The 18,629-nt window shown below is 43.8% G+C and overlaps 1 protein-coding gene across 1 annotated transcript; it reads left to right on the forward strand.

The window, feature by feature from the left end:
* The first annotated feature begins 312 nt into the window (after positions 1-312).
* Positions 313-3,727, forward strand: LOC131220960 (LOB domain-containing protein 4). The gene is made up of 2 exons (XM_058215988.1): positions 313-546; positions 2,397-3,727. The coding sequence occupies exons 1-2, from the start codon at positions 370-372 to the stop codon at positions 2,724-2,726; spliced, it is 507 nt and encodes a 168-aa protein (XP_058071971.1). The 5' UTR covers positions 313-369; the 3' UTR covers positions 2,727-3,727.
* The last annotated feature ends 14,902 nt before the right edge of the window (positions 3,728-18,629 follow it).

Raw genomic sequence — 18,629 nt, forward strand, 5'->3', positions numbered from 1 at the left:
TACTACTTCTTCTAATAGACCCACCTCCTCCCTCGTTCTTCCTCCTCCTTTCCATCCTTCACTCTCACTTTTACTCTGCTCTCTCTCTCTCTCTCTCTCTCTCTCTCTCTCTCTCTCTCACTTAGATTCTCTCTCTCTTTCCCTCCCAACAGCTCTCTCTCTCTCTCTCTCTCCCCCTCTCTCTTTCCCTCCCAACAGCTCTCTCTCTCTGTCTCTCTCTTTCTCTCTCTCTCTCAGAGACTCTCTTTTTCCCTCCCAATAGCTCTCTCTCTCTCTCTCTCAGACACACACACACACACACTTAGACTCTCTCTCTCTTTCCCTCCCAACAGCTCTCTCTCTCTCTCTCTCTCTCTGTCAGAGAAAGAAATGAGGGAGTCGAGTAGAAAGCAAGGGACATCGTCGCCATGCGCGGCATGCAAGCTCTTACGTAGGCGGTGTGCGCAGGATTGCGTTTTCGCGCCCTATTTCCCTGCGGACGAGCCACAGAAGTTCGCTAACGTGCACAAGGTGTTCGGTGCCAGCAATGTCAACAAAATGCTACAGGTCTTCTCTACACCCCCTTTCATTCACTCGCATTTTCCAACTTCTACGAGGGTATTTTTGTCATTTGGTGAGAGTACAATGGTCATTTCACCGTTTGGTACATGTTTGACACACTCAAAAATCCCACTTGAGTGTGATGCGAGAGGGTGACCAAATACAGAGGGCGGGAAATCCTGATATGATACGTTGGTATTTTGGTAATTTGGTAAGGGTAGAATGGTCATTTCGTCCTTTGAGAAATGGGTCCCACCATTTCGAACAAATCAGACTTCAAATGGTGAGGTTGAGGATATTCAGTGGGTTGGGGTTGGAAATTCCCACCGTTTGGGCTTAGAGGGCATTTTGGTAATTTGGTGAGGTAAAATGTCCATTTTTACCATATGGGAAAACGGGTCCTTGAGTATTCTGTGTTTGGCACACTCAAAGTTGCCATCTGATGGGATGTGTGTGAATGGACCAAATTACCCTCGTCTCTTTTTAGGTATTTCGGATTCCTTTAGGGGTACTTTTGGAAATTTAGTTCTTTTGTGTGAAAATGACTCAAAAAGATAGATTGTCCAAAACCATGTTCTTTTTTTGAAAAATGGTCACATGGGACAACGTTTTTATAATCTTCAAAATTTTAAATTAAGTGCAGCATGACACAATGACCAAAATACCCTCTTCATTTCAACAAGAAGACTGCATTGGGAGGCTGGGGACCCACTTGTACGGCACATGTGTATGATGATCCGAACCATCCATCTCATGGGCCATGCCACTGATGGGCCACCAACCAAAAGTGAGCTTGATTGGATTATCCCAACCGTCTAAAATAAGTGAACATTTTCTCACTGAATATACAGTGTTGCCTTTTACAATTGTCCATTCATACAACGTTAACTAGAGAGTGAGAACCGTCCAAACACTATAGCCTTTTGTCGACTTCCAATTCACTAAGATGTAGTGAATGAGTGCCTTGATCTTGTGGGGCCCACTGTCTGTGGGTTTACTAATGTGGGCCTTTAAAGGGTACTTTGGTCATTCTCTTTGCGAGTGACGACTGAGGACTGAGAATGCTGCGGTGCTTTCGGTTCAGATCTCAAGATCCAGTGGCACTTTCGTAGTTTTGTACAATATAGAGGGTCCACTGTCGAAGAAATATTTGAACATGCTCCCCCAGTTTTTTTGAAGTGGGGCCCTCTTTTTGTAGATTTTATACAAAGTTCGAAAGTGGTTGGTTCTATGCATTGACCAAAAGTGCTTTTGTTAAATCATGATGTCACTCAAAGATCATTAATAGCGGTGGAATAATCCGGTACAATCACCTGCACTGAATTATAGTGACGCACTGAACTGAAAACAGCCAGATCTTGACTAAATAGTTATATCATCTGAAGCCCACCACTTGCTAAGTTGGTGGGCCACACATCTGACTGGTTTTTTAAGATTGGACGGTCAATACATCCAAAAATTGTCAAATCAAGATCCAACGGCTTCGGGTAACCGCTTAAAAATTAGGTAAACGTTAGTGTCATGACTGATTAGTTTCCGATGTACGGGTCTAATTACTGCCATTGCTGGGCCGGGCCGGGTCCACAAGGTCCAAAATAAGCTCGCCTAAGGCTGGCCCGAAAAGCATTAAACCATTTCACCCACACGTATTCAAAATCCGCACCGTTCATTGGGTTGTACCCCACTTGTATGTATTTTTCCAACCAATCTGGCCCGTTTATAAATGATCATGAACTCAAGGCCCAGGCCTAGGTTTCATCTTGGCAGTCCAGTACATTGACAGCCCTAGATCCCATCTTGGGGCCCACTATCCATTTGGGCCTAGCATATTAACCGTTGGCTCGGTGTGTTCGCAGGAGTTGCCGGTTCACCAGCGTGGCGACGCGGTCAGCAGCATGGTGTATGAAGCAAATGCGAGGGTGCGGGACCCGGTTTACGGGTGTGTGGGGGCCATCTCATCTCTACAGCACCAGATCGACGTCCTCCAGACCCAGTTGGCGTTAGCCCAGGCCGAGGTGGTCCACATGCGGATGCGCCAGGCCACGTCGGTGTCTGGCCTGGCCGGGAACTCCGGCGACAGCGGGTCGCCGCCTTCGAAGCTAGTGGCCCCACACAATAGGACCATGTTCGCCCTTGATATGATGGTGGACCAGGCCAACATGGGCGAGTCCCTGTGGTCATGTTAGACATAACATATATTTACTTTTGGGCTTTGCTAAGCCCACTAGCACTTCTCCTTGTGGCTCACACGTGCTATCCAGGTCTTGTGTGGAGCATCCCAACCGTGGATCAAGTGGATCCCACTGTATAGATAACTTGTTCGAGATTCAGGCCGTTCCATCGTCACGTGGGCGACACATGTATGGAAATAGTGGGTGCTTTAGCATTCACCTTTCATACATTGGCCAGGCCAATGTAGATGGGCCTGATTTCGAGCCATGTTATCTATACGGGTTTGGGCCCGTATAATTCACGTGTTGGATCTCACACATGTGATAGGTTGGTGCATGTGGCTGCAAGTAGAAGTGCGTGTAGGCTTGGCAAAACTATATATTTACTTTAATTGCAATGGGGTTTGCTAATTGTACACGCGTGTGGGAGAGCCTTGCCCATCCACACGTGGGCACATGTGCCAATATCGAGTACGTGTGCAAGATCAGATCCTTCCATCAGTTTGGCAATACTGTTTTAGATCTAACGGCTTAAAACCTGTGCCATTTCACTTCTCTACTGTGCCACACATACAAAACAAATGGACGATTAGAAGATTGTGGCTCATCTAAGGAGTAAAACTGGCCCATTTTTTAAGCAGGAGACCTAAGCATTGTTTTCAACCAGATTAAAGGCTCAGATCTTACGCACGTATTCTATATTTGCACGAGTGGTCATGTGTGTCTGGGCATGAGTTAGCAAACCTCTAATTACTAGGGCTGCCACTGCTATTACAAAGGGCTTTTTTTTGCTTGCCTACGATGCATCTCCATGGGACCGAGGGATCATCGTCCCTCAGCCGTCCATTTCGTTTGGGGAGTCTTTATCATTAACAATATTGTAAATATTGGTTTAACATATGAAGATGGATTACTATAGCTATTGATATAGAAAGAGCTTGGATTTGTAGTGGTAGAATGAGGATTGTATGTGATGATCCCTTGTTTACGTGGACATGTTATTTATTGGATGCTTAGGAATGTCCCATCAAAGTGATTTCTGTTTTTCACCTGATTTCACACCCGTCATGTGCATGAAAATAGAGTAAATAATAACTTACCAAGAACATCATTCAATGTAAATGCGGAATCATTCAAACGGGTGTCATATCCACACATATCCCGTGTAATAATAATAATAAAATTTATGTGCGTATGTCGGATGTAGGACGTACAGCAAAAATTTAAAATTATAATCTTTAACTTTTGCTATGGGCCCATGTACAACAAACGCACATGACAATTTTGACGGATTGCGTGTAGATACCTATTAAATGCAACTAGTGTCCAGTAAGTACACACTAGCCTCACATGGTGTTGCCATCCAAACATTAATAATCACATTTTTCTCAAAGCTTCTCATTTTCTCAATGATTCTTGTGACCTCATCGCAAAGGATCTCGAACTATGGTTTTTTGACTTGGTGACTCATCTTGACTCATTAGACTTTAAGTTGCATCTCACCTAAGTTAGGGATGAATCAGTCCGACTTGATTGAGTTGGGTGTAAATAAACCCAGCTTACCTGAGTCATGGGTGTGACTCATGCTACACACCCATCTAGTCCTGATCGAGTCTGAGTCAACTCGGATGACACGAACTAATCTCCTATTGCGTGTCGGGTTGACTCAAGTCGATTAAGTTTTCGCTTGGCTTGACTGGATGCTTGATGGGTCGGTTCAAAATCTCTTTGAGTCGAGTCAACTCAGCTTTGTTCTGAGTTAAAGATCTAGGATGGAAATTAAGATGGGAATGCCCACCATTAAAATCATCTAAGTTGTGTGTGGGGCTCACAAATGGTGGGTATATTCCATCTAATCCACTCATCTAAAGTACTACACTACAATGAACGGTTTCCAAATAATGACATTCTTAGGCTCATATTAATCACATCACATGAATTTAGAGTTTTTAGTCATGATTTTACACAATTTCTTATGGTGTGGCCCACCTAAGTCTTGGATCAGACTATTTTTTTAAGGATCTACAATGAAAATGTGATGGCACATCTGATGTATGTGTGTTGGATCTCATGCACATTCTCTCCCACATGGTGTTTAGTTGTAGACATGCCCTCCACCAAGTTAGGCTTTGGCAATGAAAACTTGCAGGTAAATCACAACGATAATTCATTAATAGAAATGATACTGCAGATTCAAAAAGTTCTTTTAGTATGCCAGTTATTGATCTCTCACTGAAGTTTTACCATATTTCAATTCTACTTGCTCTACTTTATCATCTTTTCGTCCATATGAACATTTGAATATGAAATGAAATGTTTTTAAAATTTTCTTCTTCTACGTCATTGATAGGTGAAAATGATGCATGCTTGGACAAGATTTCCTAAAGATTTTATTTTTCAAGAAATGCATGGGTCCCATGGACATTGATGGATCCCCTTTGGCATTTTGCATAAGGTTGCCACAAAATGCGCCAGTTGGAATGTGACATGTACCTGAAGGGACCATGTTCTCTCGAGGGATATTTTCGCAGAATTTTGTCCAAAAATAGCTTATTAGATTGGGAAAAAAAAAATAGAAGAAGAAGAAGAAGAAGAAGACAGAAAAAGTGGGTCCAAACCCAACAAGAATGACTTAGAACACACCCTTCAAAAGTGATGTTGGACATTTAAATGTGCTTTTGAGCCAAGCACTAGTTCGCATTTTGAATTCAATACAATTTTAAACATACCCATTTATAAACTCCCATCTAATCTCACATTCTTCAAATGAATCGTTACATATACATATGTACATAGGTCATATCGCAGATACCATCTTTCATTGTGAGCCGTCGGTGGGCTAAGCTTTTGAAAATTCGGTGGGCCATCCATGGGATTCCCCTGCACCACTAAGGACCTGTTTGGGCAGGCGGATTAAGAGGGATTAGGAGGGATGGGATGGATTTTAAGGTAATGATGGTGGTGTTTGTAAGACCCGTATCTTAGTCCGTACTGTTCCGTAGGTTTCCGTGGTCCTCCCGGTCGAATTCGGGCGACCCGCGACGTGTAAACTGCATTTGCGCGCAACCCTAAGTCATTTCCCGTAGATCTGAGTTAGCTCAATCCGAGACTTATACTATTGCAACCGCACTGTTGCCGCGGTTCGAACGGCACGTCTTGTATACCGTTCCGATACCCTGGCAGGGAGATGTGGACCCACGTTTAGTTCGAGAAAAACACCACGCGTTTACAATCCAAAGAGAATCTCTACAACATGTCCCATCAATCAATCAATCACCTCATGTCAAGTACAAGTGCAACCCTAAAGTCAACTCTCTCTCACCCTCTCTCTTACACACCCATACATGTCAAGTACACTTATCACCTCACATCCATCACTCGCATCTATCACCTCTCCCTTACAACCACGATCTCTCTGTCATTTCTCAAACTCATTTTCCAAGCAAGAAAAGTGGTGCACGTCCAAGCTCTTCCAAGAAAGAAAAGAATGTTGTGTGGCCCACTTTCCACCCCAAAATCCTTCATCCTAGCCCTTCATTTTTCATCACCCTCTATTAAAGTGAGACACAAGGAGATTGGCATTCCATTGGACTAAGAAGACCGAACGGTGGGTGTTCTATATGCCTAGATTTTTATATTTTGATGATGGGCCAAGTGGGGCCTACCGATTGATGGTATGAATCTCACTTTGGACCCTAGGTGTGGCCGATGGCTCACCTTAATTCTCATGATCACTCCATGATGGGGCCATTTTTCATGGACCCCATCATGATGTTTATTTTCCTTACATAAATAGGGTCATCTAGACCTTCCATTTTGGTGGAGAAGGAATCTCCACCATTGAATCTTGATTTGGTGGGCCCACATGTATTGGGACCCACTTGATGTATAATTGATTGCAAGGGAGGGCCATAGTGGCGGAGCCCTCCATCATCACATGACCTTCTCTCTTTCTCTCTCTCCCTCTCTTTTTCATTTGTTTTTGTGTGTGATGATGTAGCCGTGTGGCCCACTCGGATGGACCACACCTTAATGTATGTCTTACCCACACCATCCACCCATTTGGTGGCCCACCTGAGTAGGGCCCACCTTAAACATATGTGTGCACCCAAACTGTCCAGCGTCCAGGGACGTTGGATGTGAAATGAAAACAAAAATAGCAGTTTGATTTAAAACTTGGGGTGGGCCACTTGTGTAGGCCCCACCTTGATGTATGAACCCAATCCATGCCGTCCATTCCATTCCCCAGATCATATTAGATGTTGAGCTGAAAAATGAAGTTAATCCGATTATTTGGCAGGCCATAGCATAGCAAACAGTGTTTTCTACCATTGAAATTCACTTTAAATTTTCTACACGTCAAAACATACCGCATATTGGGCTTATTTGGTCTGTCTTGAGCCATGGAATATAATGGCTAGATTGAATTTTCCAGATACACGCCCTACCTAGGAAAAACCTTAGAAAAATGAAAAAAAAAGATGCAGCAGCGTCCTGCTGCTGCGTAAGCATTAGGGAGCTAGGGACGTGGGTCCCATGTGTGGCCCCCACCGTGATGTGGTAGAACATCCACACTGTGCATTTGGTAGGCCCCTTAGGGCAATGGGCCCCCACCTAAAATCAGTCGTATGAGGAACTCAGGTGGCCCACATCATAGGAAACAGTAAGGGGTTAAACGCTTACCATGGGAACCCTTTTGTGGCCTAAAAGTTTTGGATCATTATTAAATTTGTTTTTCCTTTTCATTCAAGTCCGTGTGACCTTAGCAACGGATTGGATGGCAGAAAGACGTTATGGTGGGCCCCACGTGGGACCCACTATGGTGTATGTGTTTTACCCACAACGTCCACACCATTGGACGGTGGGACCCACTCTGACGTATGTGTTTTATCTATGCCATCCATCCATTTTGACTGGGCTGCTGGACAATAAGGGACCCCACCATGAGGCATGTGCCTTATCTATGTTGTCCATCCCTATGGGACCCACCATGATGCATGTGTTGCATCCAAACCATCCAACCATTTGGCAAGCTTATCTTATAGGGTTGAGACTAAGAATGAGTTAGATCTAAAGTTCAAGTGGACCCCCACCATCAATGTGGACAATGATATCCACCGTTCAAACTTCTAAGGGCCACAGTAGTTTTCACTTCATCTATTACTATGTTAACTTATGAATTGGTTGGATCTCAAATACATTATGGCGGCCCACACCATGACGTGATCATCCATTGATCAGGTGGACCACACCACAAAAATAGTGGAGGATTGAACGTCTATCATTGAAACTCATTTACCTCACGGAAGTTCTGGATTAATAGGGAATTTGTTTTCCCTCTTAATCCAAGTCTTTATGACCTTATGATTAGATTAATGGGCAAATAAACTTTATAGTGGGCCCTGTAGTTTATTTAATCGTGAAAATTATTATCTCCATTGCTGTTTGTGGTATGGTCCAGATGATCCTTCCATATGATTCTTTTTGGGGATGTATGAGAGGCCCACCTTGATATATATATATATATATATATACATATATATATATATATATACACATATATATATATATATGTATATACATATATGTATATATATATGTATATACATATATGTATATACATATACATATACATATATGTATATACATATATGTATATACATATATACATATATATATATATATATATGGAGGCCCATTTGAGGAGGCCCATCTTGATGTATTTATGGCCTTCCGTTGAGACCCACCTTGATGTGTATAGGGCCTGTTGTCGAGGCCCACCTTGATATATATGAGGCCCATGTGATACGGCCCATTTGATGTATTGGAGGCCCATGGGTCGAGGCCCAATGGGATGTACATAAGGCCCATTGTAATGTGTGATTCCACCATGGTTTGTGTAATGATGTTTATGATAGGCCGTGCCTTAGGAGCAACGATGGTTTAACGTCCACATTGTAGGAATAATGTTGGTTAAATGTCCATATTGTAACTCTCCCTAAGGCCCATTGATAGGCTTATACTTGTTGTGTGTAAGCCGTCTAGGCCCATCCTTGTTGTAAGGATAGTTCATCACCATATAACATGCTTAGTATAACTCCATGACTTATGCCCATATGCATCATATGTATGCTTGATATGAGTAGTGATTGATCATAGCATATGCCATTGGGCAAACTATTTATGCGACTCACTGATAGGAGTTACTCACACGAGCACGTGGTACACGCGAGATTGCTACATGACTGGATAGTGTAACTCATGCATCTTGCATTGTGTGACTGTGATTACTGTACGCCCTAGCGACATCAGGGTTGTGACCTCCACAGGCATGTCGTGGATGGCCAGATGGGACACTGGAAATGTTTAATTCGAGCATCTAGACACTTTGGATGTCCGTGGGTGAAAGTCCCTAAACCTCCGAGGCCAGGAGACGCCCCAACGTGTAGACTGAGTGGATATATAAGCGCCCAAGTGTCGAATACCAGTAGGCCATGTCTCCCACTATGTCGTGGTCGGTTGGGAGGGGGTGTGGCCTTATCCGCCCGAGTGAGGGAGCTGTAAGCTAGGCTAAGTTTGACCAGCTTGCAAATGAGTCCGTTATCGACGAGTCGGGTAGGTATTGACAGACTACTGGTCAGGCGGATAGTGTGGTCTCTTCCACTCGCTGGCTGTGCAGCTAAGGAGGCGGCAGTTAATGTGGAGTGTAATAGACCCCGGTGATTCCCTAGAGAGAAACCGTACTGATATGTGGACTTGATATGAGGACTGACATGATATTATGACACCCTGTCACTGTTGCACATGTGGGCGGGTGAACGTAGGCGGGCACACATGAGTAGATGCTGATGTGGGCGGGGCTGAGGCTTGGGCGAGCTACCAGTGGTTGGTAGGCTACTGTACTGGCAGGCTACTGAGAAGGAGTTGTATACTCATTCATTCATCCATTCACTATCCACTCGGGCTGGTGGTGCACAACTATTTGTTATGTGTACCTTCGCAATGACTAGGATTTCGGTTGGGGTGCACGACTAACCTGAGATCAGGAGTTTACCACATTCTATTTGACTATCCAAATTTTGATATGGGACTGGTTTGGATAGAATTCCCTTGTGATGGACCCCATAGCCTGCGATACTTCGTATTATCATCCCGACTTCACTCCAGCTTGGTCATTTCATTCGCATCGCATATTACATTTCATCCATGGCATATGGCATTTTGGATTACTACGTTTCTACACTTATATGGCTTAGATAGACTTGACAGGATCTACATATTGCATTGCATCCGCAGTATATGATATTTGGCTCATTATGATCTGCATTGTATACTCTGATATTATATGACTCATGGACTTACCAGTATATTTCTGCTTACTCTAATATCGTATGATTCATGATCTTGTCAGTATTTCCATTTATTCCGATGATGTATGATTTGTGAATTTTATTGTATACTTGGCACTTACCTTACCCACACTTTCACCACCCTCTAAACTTTCTATAAGCTTATGCACGATAGATGCGTGCAGGTGGCGTTAGGTTGCAACAACATTGAACTTGGAGCGTGCAGCGGACTTATGGAGCTTTGATTTCAACATATGTATTTCCCTTTCAGCATTGTATTCAAAATCTATATTAGTGGATATGTGATAATGACGTTGCCTTTGAGATTTGGGTAAACTTGTGGTTATGCTTATTATAAGACAAATGCACGTTGAAAAATCCTCCTTGTAGGATCCCAGGATCGGAATATAGCGTATGCACGCTAGGAGCCGAGAATGGGGTACTATGGAAGTGTCGGCACCGGATTCGGCGATTGAAAATTTTATGAGCCCGACTTCCGGGTTTGGGGCGTGACAGTGTCGTGGATTAGTTTAAGATCCATGGGATTGGTATATCCCGGGACAAGTTCACCGAGTCTATTTGGCACGCCCGGCATATCCCGGGATTTTACCTTCCAATTGCTTCCAATCCATCCAACCAAACACGCCCCAGGCACTATTGAATGGGATTAGGAGGGGTGGGATCAATTTTAAGGTAATGATGGTGATGTGAGTGGATTGGTTTAAGATCCATGGGTTTGCTATATCCCAGGACAAGTTCATCGAGTCTGTTTGGCTCGTTTGACATATCCCGGGATTTTACCATCCCATCCCTCCTAATCCCATGGGATCCGTCCAGCCAAACACGCCCTAAATGGATGGATGGATGAAGTAGATATAATAGATGGAAGGACAAAGTGGATATAACAGAAACATCATGGTGGGCCTCAAAGAGCTTCGGGTTACAGGCAAGTCGGGTCCTAAAACTTAGTTTCTCGATTGATGCAGGACCTAATCAGGTTTGATGCCATGAGCCACCACAGACTTAGGCCAGTAGAGCTGATTCAGTCCTAACTAGGGCATGTCCCAACTCAACTCAGGACCAAATGAGTCGGGTTGGCCTTAGCTCATGACTAGACCGCACGTGAATTTCTATGTTTTTGGACATGTCTTATTTATTTTCTATAGCATGGTCACCTGATGGTTGGATCAGTTTGACTTTTTGGGGTTTATTTTTATAGTGGGCGGCTTTTTAATAGGTTAGATGTCAAACATATATCATGTGAGCACCATTTTGAATTCATCCACGTGCGACACAAGTGTGGAAGATGCCAACTTTCCATTGGGTGGGACACTTTTTTAGATATTCTAGCCTAAATATTACTTTCTTTAGTTTCGCAAGTGGGTCATGGTGTCAAAGCAAGTCCAATACTATAATTTTTTACCTTAATTATCACCTTGCAAGAAACTAAGCTTCAATCAATTGACTGTAGAATCATGGATTCTATTTGGAGAGTGAAAGCCATGGAAATGGCCCTGGCAGCATTGGGGGTCTCTAATAGGGTGGGATTCAGCTTTATAATCTAAGCAAGTGGAGTTTATAGGGACTTTTAGTTGTTGGCATGAGTTGTTTGCTGAAGATTAGAGGAGCAAATTAAGGGATGAAAATCCCTACATCATAGGGTCAACTATAGCCCAAATCAACAATTATAGCCAAGATTTTATATGGTTGATAGTGAGATTTGTATACATCGAAATAGGAGTATTGTTTGCTGTTATATATTATCGCTGTGTAAAGGAAAAAATACGAAATATAGAATCTGAATTCTTCCTCCAAAAACTTGATATGGTATCAAAGTGGTTCTTTCTTCCCTATCCTCTGTCATCCGAAACATAAAACAGAGACAAGCACCATGCATCATGGCTGATGCAAACTCGCATTCGGACGAGTCTCTCTCGTCTTCTATCTTGTCCGAGTTCAATACAAAAATGGCTAAGGTGTTGTCCATAACCTCATCTCCGACCCAGACTACCAACATGGCCACCGCACCAATTGGGATTAAGTTAGATGGGACTAACTACGCACTTTGGTCTTAGGTGGTGGAAATATACATATCTGGCAAAGATAAATTGGGGTATATCAACAGTGATTTTCCCTAACCTCCATCGACAGATCCAAACTTCCGCAAATGGTGCACCAACAACACCATAGTGAAGGGTTGGGTGATTAATTCCATGGATCCATCATTGATTGGAAATTTCATCAAATTTCCAACAGTAAAAATGGGGTGGGACGCCATAGCAATGACCTATTTCGATGGGAGTGATGCCTCCCAAGTGTATGACCTCCGGCGTCGAGTAACACGTCTAAAGCAAGCGGGTGGCTCACTGGAGAGATACTACAACAATCTGCAGGGATTGTGGAGAGAAATTGACTTGCGGAGGCCAAATCCGTTGCAGTGCCAGGCAGATATTCAGAAGTATAACACCATGGTGCAAGAAGACCGAGTGTATATCTTCCTAGATGGCCTGGATGATCGACTAGACGGCATCCGGAGGGATATTCTGCAAATTCAACCGTTCCCTACTGTGGAGCAAGCGTACGCCCATTTCTAGCAGGAGGCAATACAGCAAGCCATGATGACAGGGACCACAAGCGAAGAACCACCGGGTGCTGTGATGGCCTCCAAAAGCTTGAAGGTTGGAGCTCCTGCACCGAATTTCCTCTAAAATGGAAAGCCGATTTCCACTTCTAAGTCAAAGACTGCATCTGATGGGCAGAAGTGCTCTCATTGTGGAGGTTCTAAACACACTCGGGAGACATGTTTCAAGCTTGATGGCTATCCCTAGTGGTGGCATGAGTTACAGGCAAAGAAAAAACATGATAGTGGCACAGGCAAAGGTGAGCCAATGGTTACAGGCCAAGCTACCCTAGCAGACTAAGGTGCTTTGGTGGGCCAAGCTTCAGTTGCTACAAGTGAGCCGACTCTTTCTTTAATTCCAATTATAGCTCATAATGCCACTGTAGGTACCATTCTACTTAGGTCCAATATGGAGGAGGCCCATAATGAGTGGATCCTTGACTTAGGGGCCTCTGACCATATGACCTATGATGAAAAGGATTTCTTCCAATGGTCTACACCTCGGAGATTGAGCATTGGAAATGCTAATGGAAAAGGTTGCTCGGTAACCGGGGTTGGTACCGTGGTGTTATCACTGGACCTACCTCTGTCCAATACGCTTCTTGTCCCTTCTCTTTCCCATAAGTTATTATCTGTGAGCCAGATTACCAAGGAGCTAAAATGTGTTGTGATTATTTACCCTAATGTTTGTTTTCTTCAGGATATTCTTACCCAAGAGATCATTGGGCATGGTATTGAGAAGGGGGGACTCTACTACACGGAGGATTTGAAGGTGGGCCATGCATGTCAGACTACCCATCAGAATAAATCAAAGGAGGAACAGATTTAGCTTTGGCATCGCCGGTTAGGTCACCCTTCATTCGGTTATTTAAAGCATGTATGTCCTGGTTTGGTTTTAGATATATCGAGTTTGGAATTTAAATACAAAACATGCATTCTAGCTAAAAGCCATCGGACTACTTACCCTTTGAGTTTTAATAAGAGTGTGACTCCGTTTACATTGATTCATTCTAATGTGTGGGGTCCGTCACCTAAATCTACTATGCTTGGCTATCGGTGGTTTGTGATATTTGTAGATGATTGCACTAGGATGATGTGATTATATTTGTTGGATGAAGTTTTTGATATATTCTAATCCTTTTAGGAGATGATTTGCACCCAATATTCCACCAAGCCTCAGGTTCTTCACTTCGATAATGGTGGCGAATATGTGAATGCTCAGTTCCATGATTTCTTTCGCCAGCATGAAATGATTCATGAGACATCATGTTCTCAAACTCCGCAGCAAAATGGGGTTGCCGAGCAGAAAAATCGTCATATCCTTGAGACTGCTTGAGCCCTTCTTCTTGGAGCCAATATGCCTAGTCATTATCGGGCGGATGTAGTCACGACGGCAGTTCATGTTATTAACAGAATGTCGTCGAAAGTCCTCGAGATGCAGACTCATCTCCAAGTGTTATCCACCTTTGTTACCTTACCTTTAGTTTTAATGATTTCACCACGTGTCTTTGGTTGTGTTGCCTACATTCACCTCCACATGGACAAACGCACTAAAATCGATCCTCTTGCAATTCGGTGTCTCTTCTTGGGCTACCGCATACATCAAAAAGTGTATAGATGCTACAATCCTACTCATCGATGCACATATGTGTCGATGGATGTCACGTTTCTGGAATCCGAGACTTTCTTTACTTCCAAGACATCCACTTCCTCTCTTCAGGGGGAGAATCATGATGAAGAGATGAACTAGTTGCAGTTTGATTGGTCAAGGTTCAATGACCCAGATACAATTGAAGGCTCTGCAGAGACAGAGACGACGCATAGAGTCCCCTTTCACTCCTCAGTATCCATTGACCCTTCTCCTGAGAATATCACTGAGGTCAACTCTCCAAGCTCCCCTGAGAATATCACTGAGGTAAACTCTCCAAGCTCTCCGGTTACACCTCAAATTTCTAACACCATCGATACTCCTGCTCCTATTGGCTATGGGTTGCCTTTCAGGCATAATCATGGCAAGCCACCAAATTGATACTCTCTTGAGGTCGAAGAGCAACGGTCGAAATATCCTATCGCCAATTATGTATCCACTGAAAAGCTCTCAGAACCAGAGAAAAGCTTTGCCGACAATCTTTCATCTCATCACATTCCTAATAGTGTTGAAGAGGCGTTAAGGGATCCTAGATAGGTTCAAGCCATGAAGGAAGAGATAGAGGCCTTACTAAAAAAAAGAGACATGGGTACTCGTCTCATTACCCGAAGGAAAGAAGACGGTGGGATGCAAATAGGTCTTCTCCATCAAATACAAGGCAGATGGGTCAATCGAACGATACAAAGCAAGATTAGTTGTCAAAGGTTATACCCAGACATATGGAGTCGATTATCAAAAAACCTTCTCACCAGTGGCTAAACTGAACACGGTTAGAGTTCTATTATCTCTTGCTGCAAACCTTTGGCCATTACATCAGCTCGACGTAAAAAAATGCATTTCTTCATGGTGATCTCGAAGAAGAAATTTACATGGATATCTGTAAGACCCGTATCCTAGTCCGTACTATTCCGTCAACTCCCGCAATCCTTCCCGTCAAATTTCGGCAACCCGTGACCTATAATAGACGTTTGCGTATAACAATAAGTCGTATCCCATAGATTTGAGTTGGCTTAATCCGAGACTTGTACCATTGCGACCGCACCATCGCCGCGTTTCCAACGCCGCGTCTTGCATACCAATCCGATACCCTAGCAGGGAGATGTGGGCCGGCGTTCATTTCTAAGAAAATGTCATGCATTTGCAATCCTAAGAGAATCTCTACAACATGTCCCATCAATCAATCAATCACCTCATGTCAAGTACACCCACCCATACTTTCTTTCTCCACAAGTCAAGCAAACCCCAAAGTCAACCAATCTCTCACCTCACCCATCACTTACCTCACATCCATCACCTATCACTCTCTCTCCTTATAACCCTCTCTCTCTCATTTTCCAAAACACAAATTTTCAAGCAGCACCAAAGAAGAGAAATGTGGTGGACGTCCATAGTTTTCCAAGAGAGAAAGTGTGAGTTGTGTGGCCCACTTTCCACCCTAAAAACCTTCATCCTAGCCATTTATTTCTCATCTTCCATCATTAAAGTAGGACACAAGGAGATCAGCTTTCCAATGGACTAAGAAGATCGAACGATGGGTGCTTATTAGGCTAGATTTTTCATGTTTTGATGATGGGTCAAGTGAGGCCTACCAATTGATGGTATGGATCTTACTTTGGACCCTAGGTGTGGCCGATGGCCCACCTCGATCCTCATGATCATTCCATGATGGGACCATTCCATGGACCTCATCATGATGTTTATTTTCCTTGCATGAAAAGAGGTCATCTAGACCGTCCATTTTAGGTGGAGAAGGAATCTCCACCGTTGATCTTTAATTTGGTGGGCCCACTTGTATTGGGACCCCCTTAATGTATGATTGAATGCTTGAAAAGGAGGGCCCATAGTGTCGGGGTCCTTCCATCACAAGTGTGTGTCTCTCTCTCTCTCTCCCTTTCTCTTTCATTTTTTTCCTATCGTGTGCGATGATGTGGTTGTGTGGCCCACTCGGATGGACCCCACCTTGGTGTGTCTTATCCATACCATCCATGCATATGGTGGCCCACCTAGACAGCACGTCTGAAGGTGGGGCCCACATTAATATTGTTGTATCCAAAAACCGTCCAGCGTCCCTGGACGTTGGACTTCAATGAAGTGTGAATTGACGGGCGGTGTACCGTCCAAGGAAAAAATATATACATATCCGTTGGATTTAAGAAAAATTGGGTGGACAGCTCATACATGCCCCACCTTGATGTATGTTTTTAATCCAAGTCGTCCTTCCCTTTATTCATACCATTTTAGGCGTTGAGCCGAAAAATGGGGCCAATCCGACTTTTGAGCGGGTCATAGTATAGCAAACAGCGTGTTTACCGTTGAAATACCCCCTGTCGTTTCTATACACCAAAATATATCAAATATTGGGCTTGTTAGGCTTGTCTTGAGGTATGGGAACCAGTGGGCGGGGTGGATTCTTCATATACGGGCCCCTCGCATGAAAAACCACGAAAACACATAATTTCAAATAAAAAAATAATATATACAGCAGACGCTGCTGCTGTCAGAGGACGCCCAGGCAGCGCCTGCTGCGTTTAGGCGGACAGACAGTAGGACCCACGGTCCCAGCCGTGGGCCCCACCATGATGTATGTCCAACATCCACTCCGTGCATTCGGTAGGCCCCTTCCTGAAGTGGGCCCCCTCCAAAAATCAACCATTTACATGGCTCAGGTGGCCCACATCACAGGAAATAGTGGGATTGAATGGCTGCCATTAAAACCCTTTTTGGGTTGTCTCAGAGTTTTGGATTAATATGAAATTTGTTTTTCCTCTGCATCATGGTATCTGTGACCTTATCAACCGCTTGGATTGCAGAAGGATGTTAGGGTGGGACCCACTGATGTGTGTATTGTACCCCACACTATCCGTGGGACGGCTGGTGTACCTCACTCCAGCGCATAGCTGCTGGAGTGGCGTCACCAAGCTTTGTGGGTCCACCTGTATCATCCACGCCTCCCAGTTATGGGACCCACCGTGCATGATGCATGTGCTGCATCCAAACCATTCAACCATTTTAAAAGCTCATTTTATGGCATGAGCTAAAGAATAAGACAGATCTAGGATCAAGTGGACCACCTAGCAAAAAGGCAGTGGGGATTGAGCTTCTGCCATTAAAACTCTTTAGTTGTCACAAAAGCTTGGATCATTAGGAAATTTTCTTTCCTCTTAATCCAGGTCTGTGTGACCTTATGACCAGATTGGATAGAAAATAAATATTATAATGGGCCTTGAGAATTTAATGGTGGAATTCATTACCCCCCTCTATTATTTGGAGTGCAGTCCAGTTGATCTTTTAATATGATTCATTTATACACACACACACACACATATGGATGTACTTGTGGCCGTCCGTTGAGACTCATTTGATATACATGAGGCCCATGTGATTAGGCCCATTTTGAGTACTTTAAGGGCCCATAGGTCGAGACCCATTATGATGTATTAGGGCCTGTGGGTTGAGGCCCATTGTGCTGTATTTGGGGCCCATGGGGTAAGGTCCATTGTGATGTATTAGGGCCCATAGGTTGAGGCCCATTGTGATATATAAGGGCCCGTGGGTTGATGCCCATTGTGCTGTATTTGGAGCCCATGGGTTAAGGCCCATTGTGATGTATTAGGGCCCATGGGTTGAGGCCCATTTGATGTATTTAAGGCCCATGGGTCGAGGCCCAATGGGATGTATACAAGGTTTATTGCATTGTGTGATTCACCATGGTTTATATAATGACATTTATGGCGGGCCATGCCTTGGAAGCCATGTTGGTTTGACGTCCACATTGTAAGAATAATGTTGGTTAAATGTCTGCATTATAACTCTCCCTAGGGCCCATTGATAGGCCCATACTTGTTGTGTGTAGGCAATCAAGGCCCATTTTCATTGTGAGGATAGTTCATCATCATATAAAATGCTTAGTATAACTCCATGATTCATGCCCATACGCATCATATATATGCCTGATATGAGGAATGTTTGATTATAGCATACGCCATTGGGCAAACTATTTATGGGACTCCTTATGAGACGAAGTGCCCAAATTATCGCGTCATACGCGCAGGATTGCTGCATGACTGGATAGTGTGACTCATACATCTTGCATACGTGTGACTTGATCATTGTACGCCCTAACGACATCAAGGTCGTAGCCTCCACAGGCACATTATGGATGGCTAAATGGGACACTGAAAATACTTGGTTCTAGCACTATGGCCACTTAAGATGTCCTTGAGTGAAAGTCTTAAAATCTTCCGAGGCCAGGAGATGCTCTAACGTCTAGACCGAGTAGAATATGAGCGTCGGTGCCTATA

This window comes from Magnolia sinica, chromosome 12 (genome assembly GCF_029962835.1).
Source record: "Magnolia sinica isolate HGM2019 chromosome 12, MsV1, whole genome shotgun sequence".
Classification (NCBI taxonomy): Eukaryota; Viridiplantae; Streptophyta; class Magnoliopsida; order Magnoliales; family Magnoliaceae; genus Magnolia; species Magnolia sinica.

Coding starts and splice junctions, on each gene's coding strand:
- LOC131220960 (XM_058215988.1), top strand. CDS start 370: ATGAGGGAGTCGAGTAGAAAGCAAGGGACATCGTCGCCATGCGCGGCA. Junction 547..2,396: donor ATGTCAACAAAATGCTACAG/GTCTTCTCTACA, acceptor GTGTGTTCGCAG/GAGTTGCCGGTTCACCAGCG.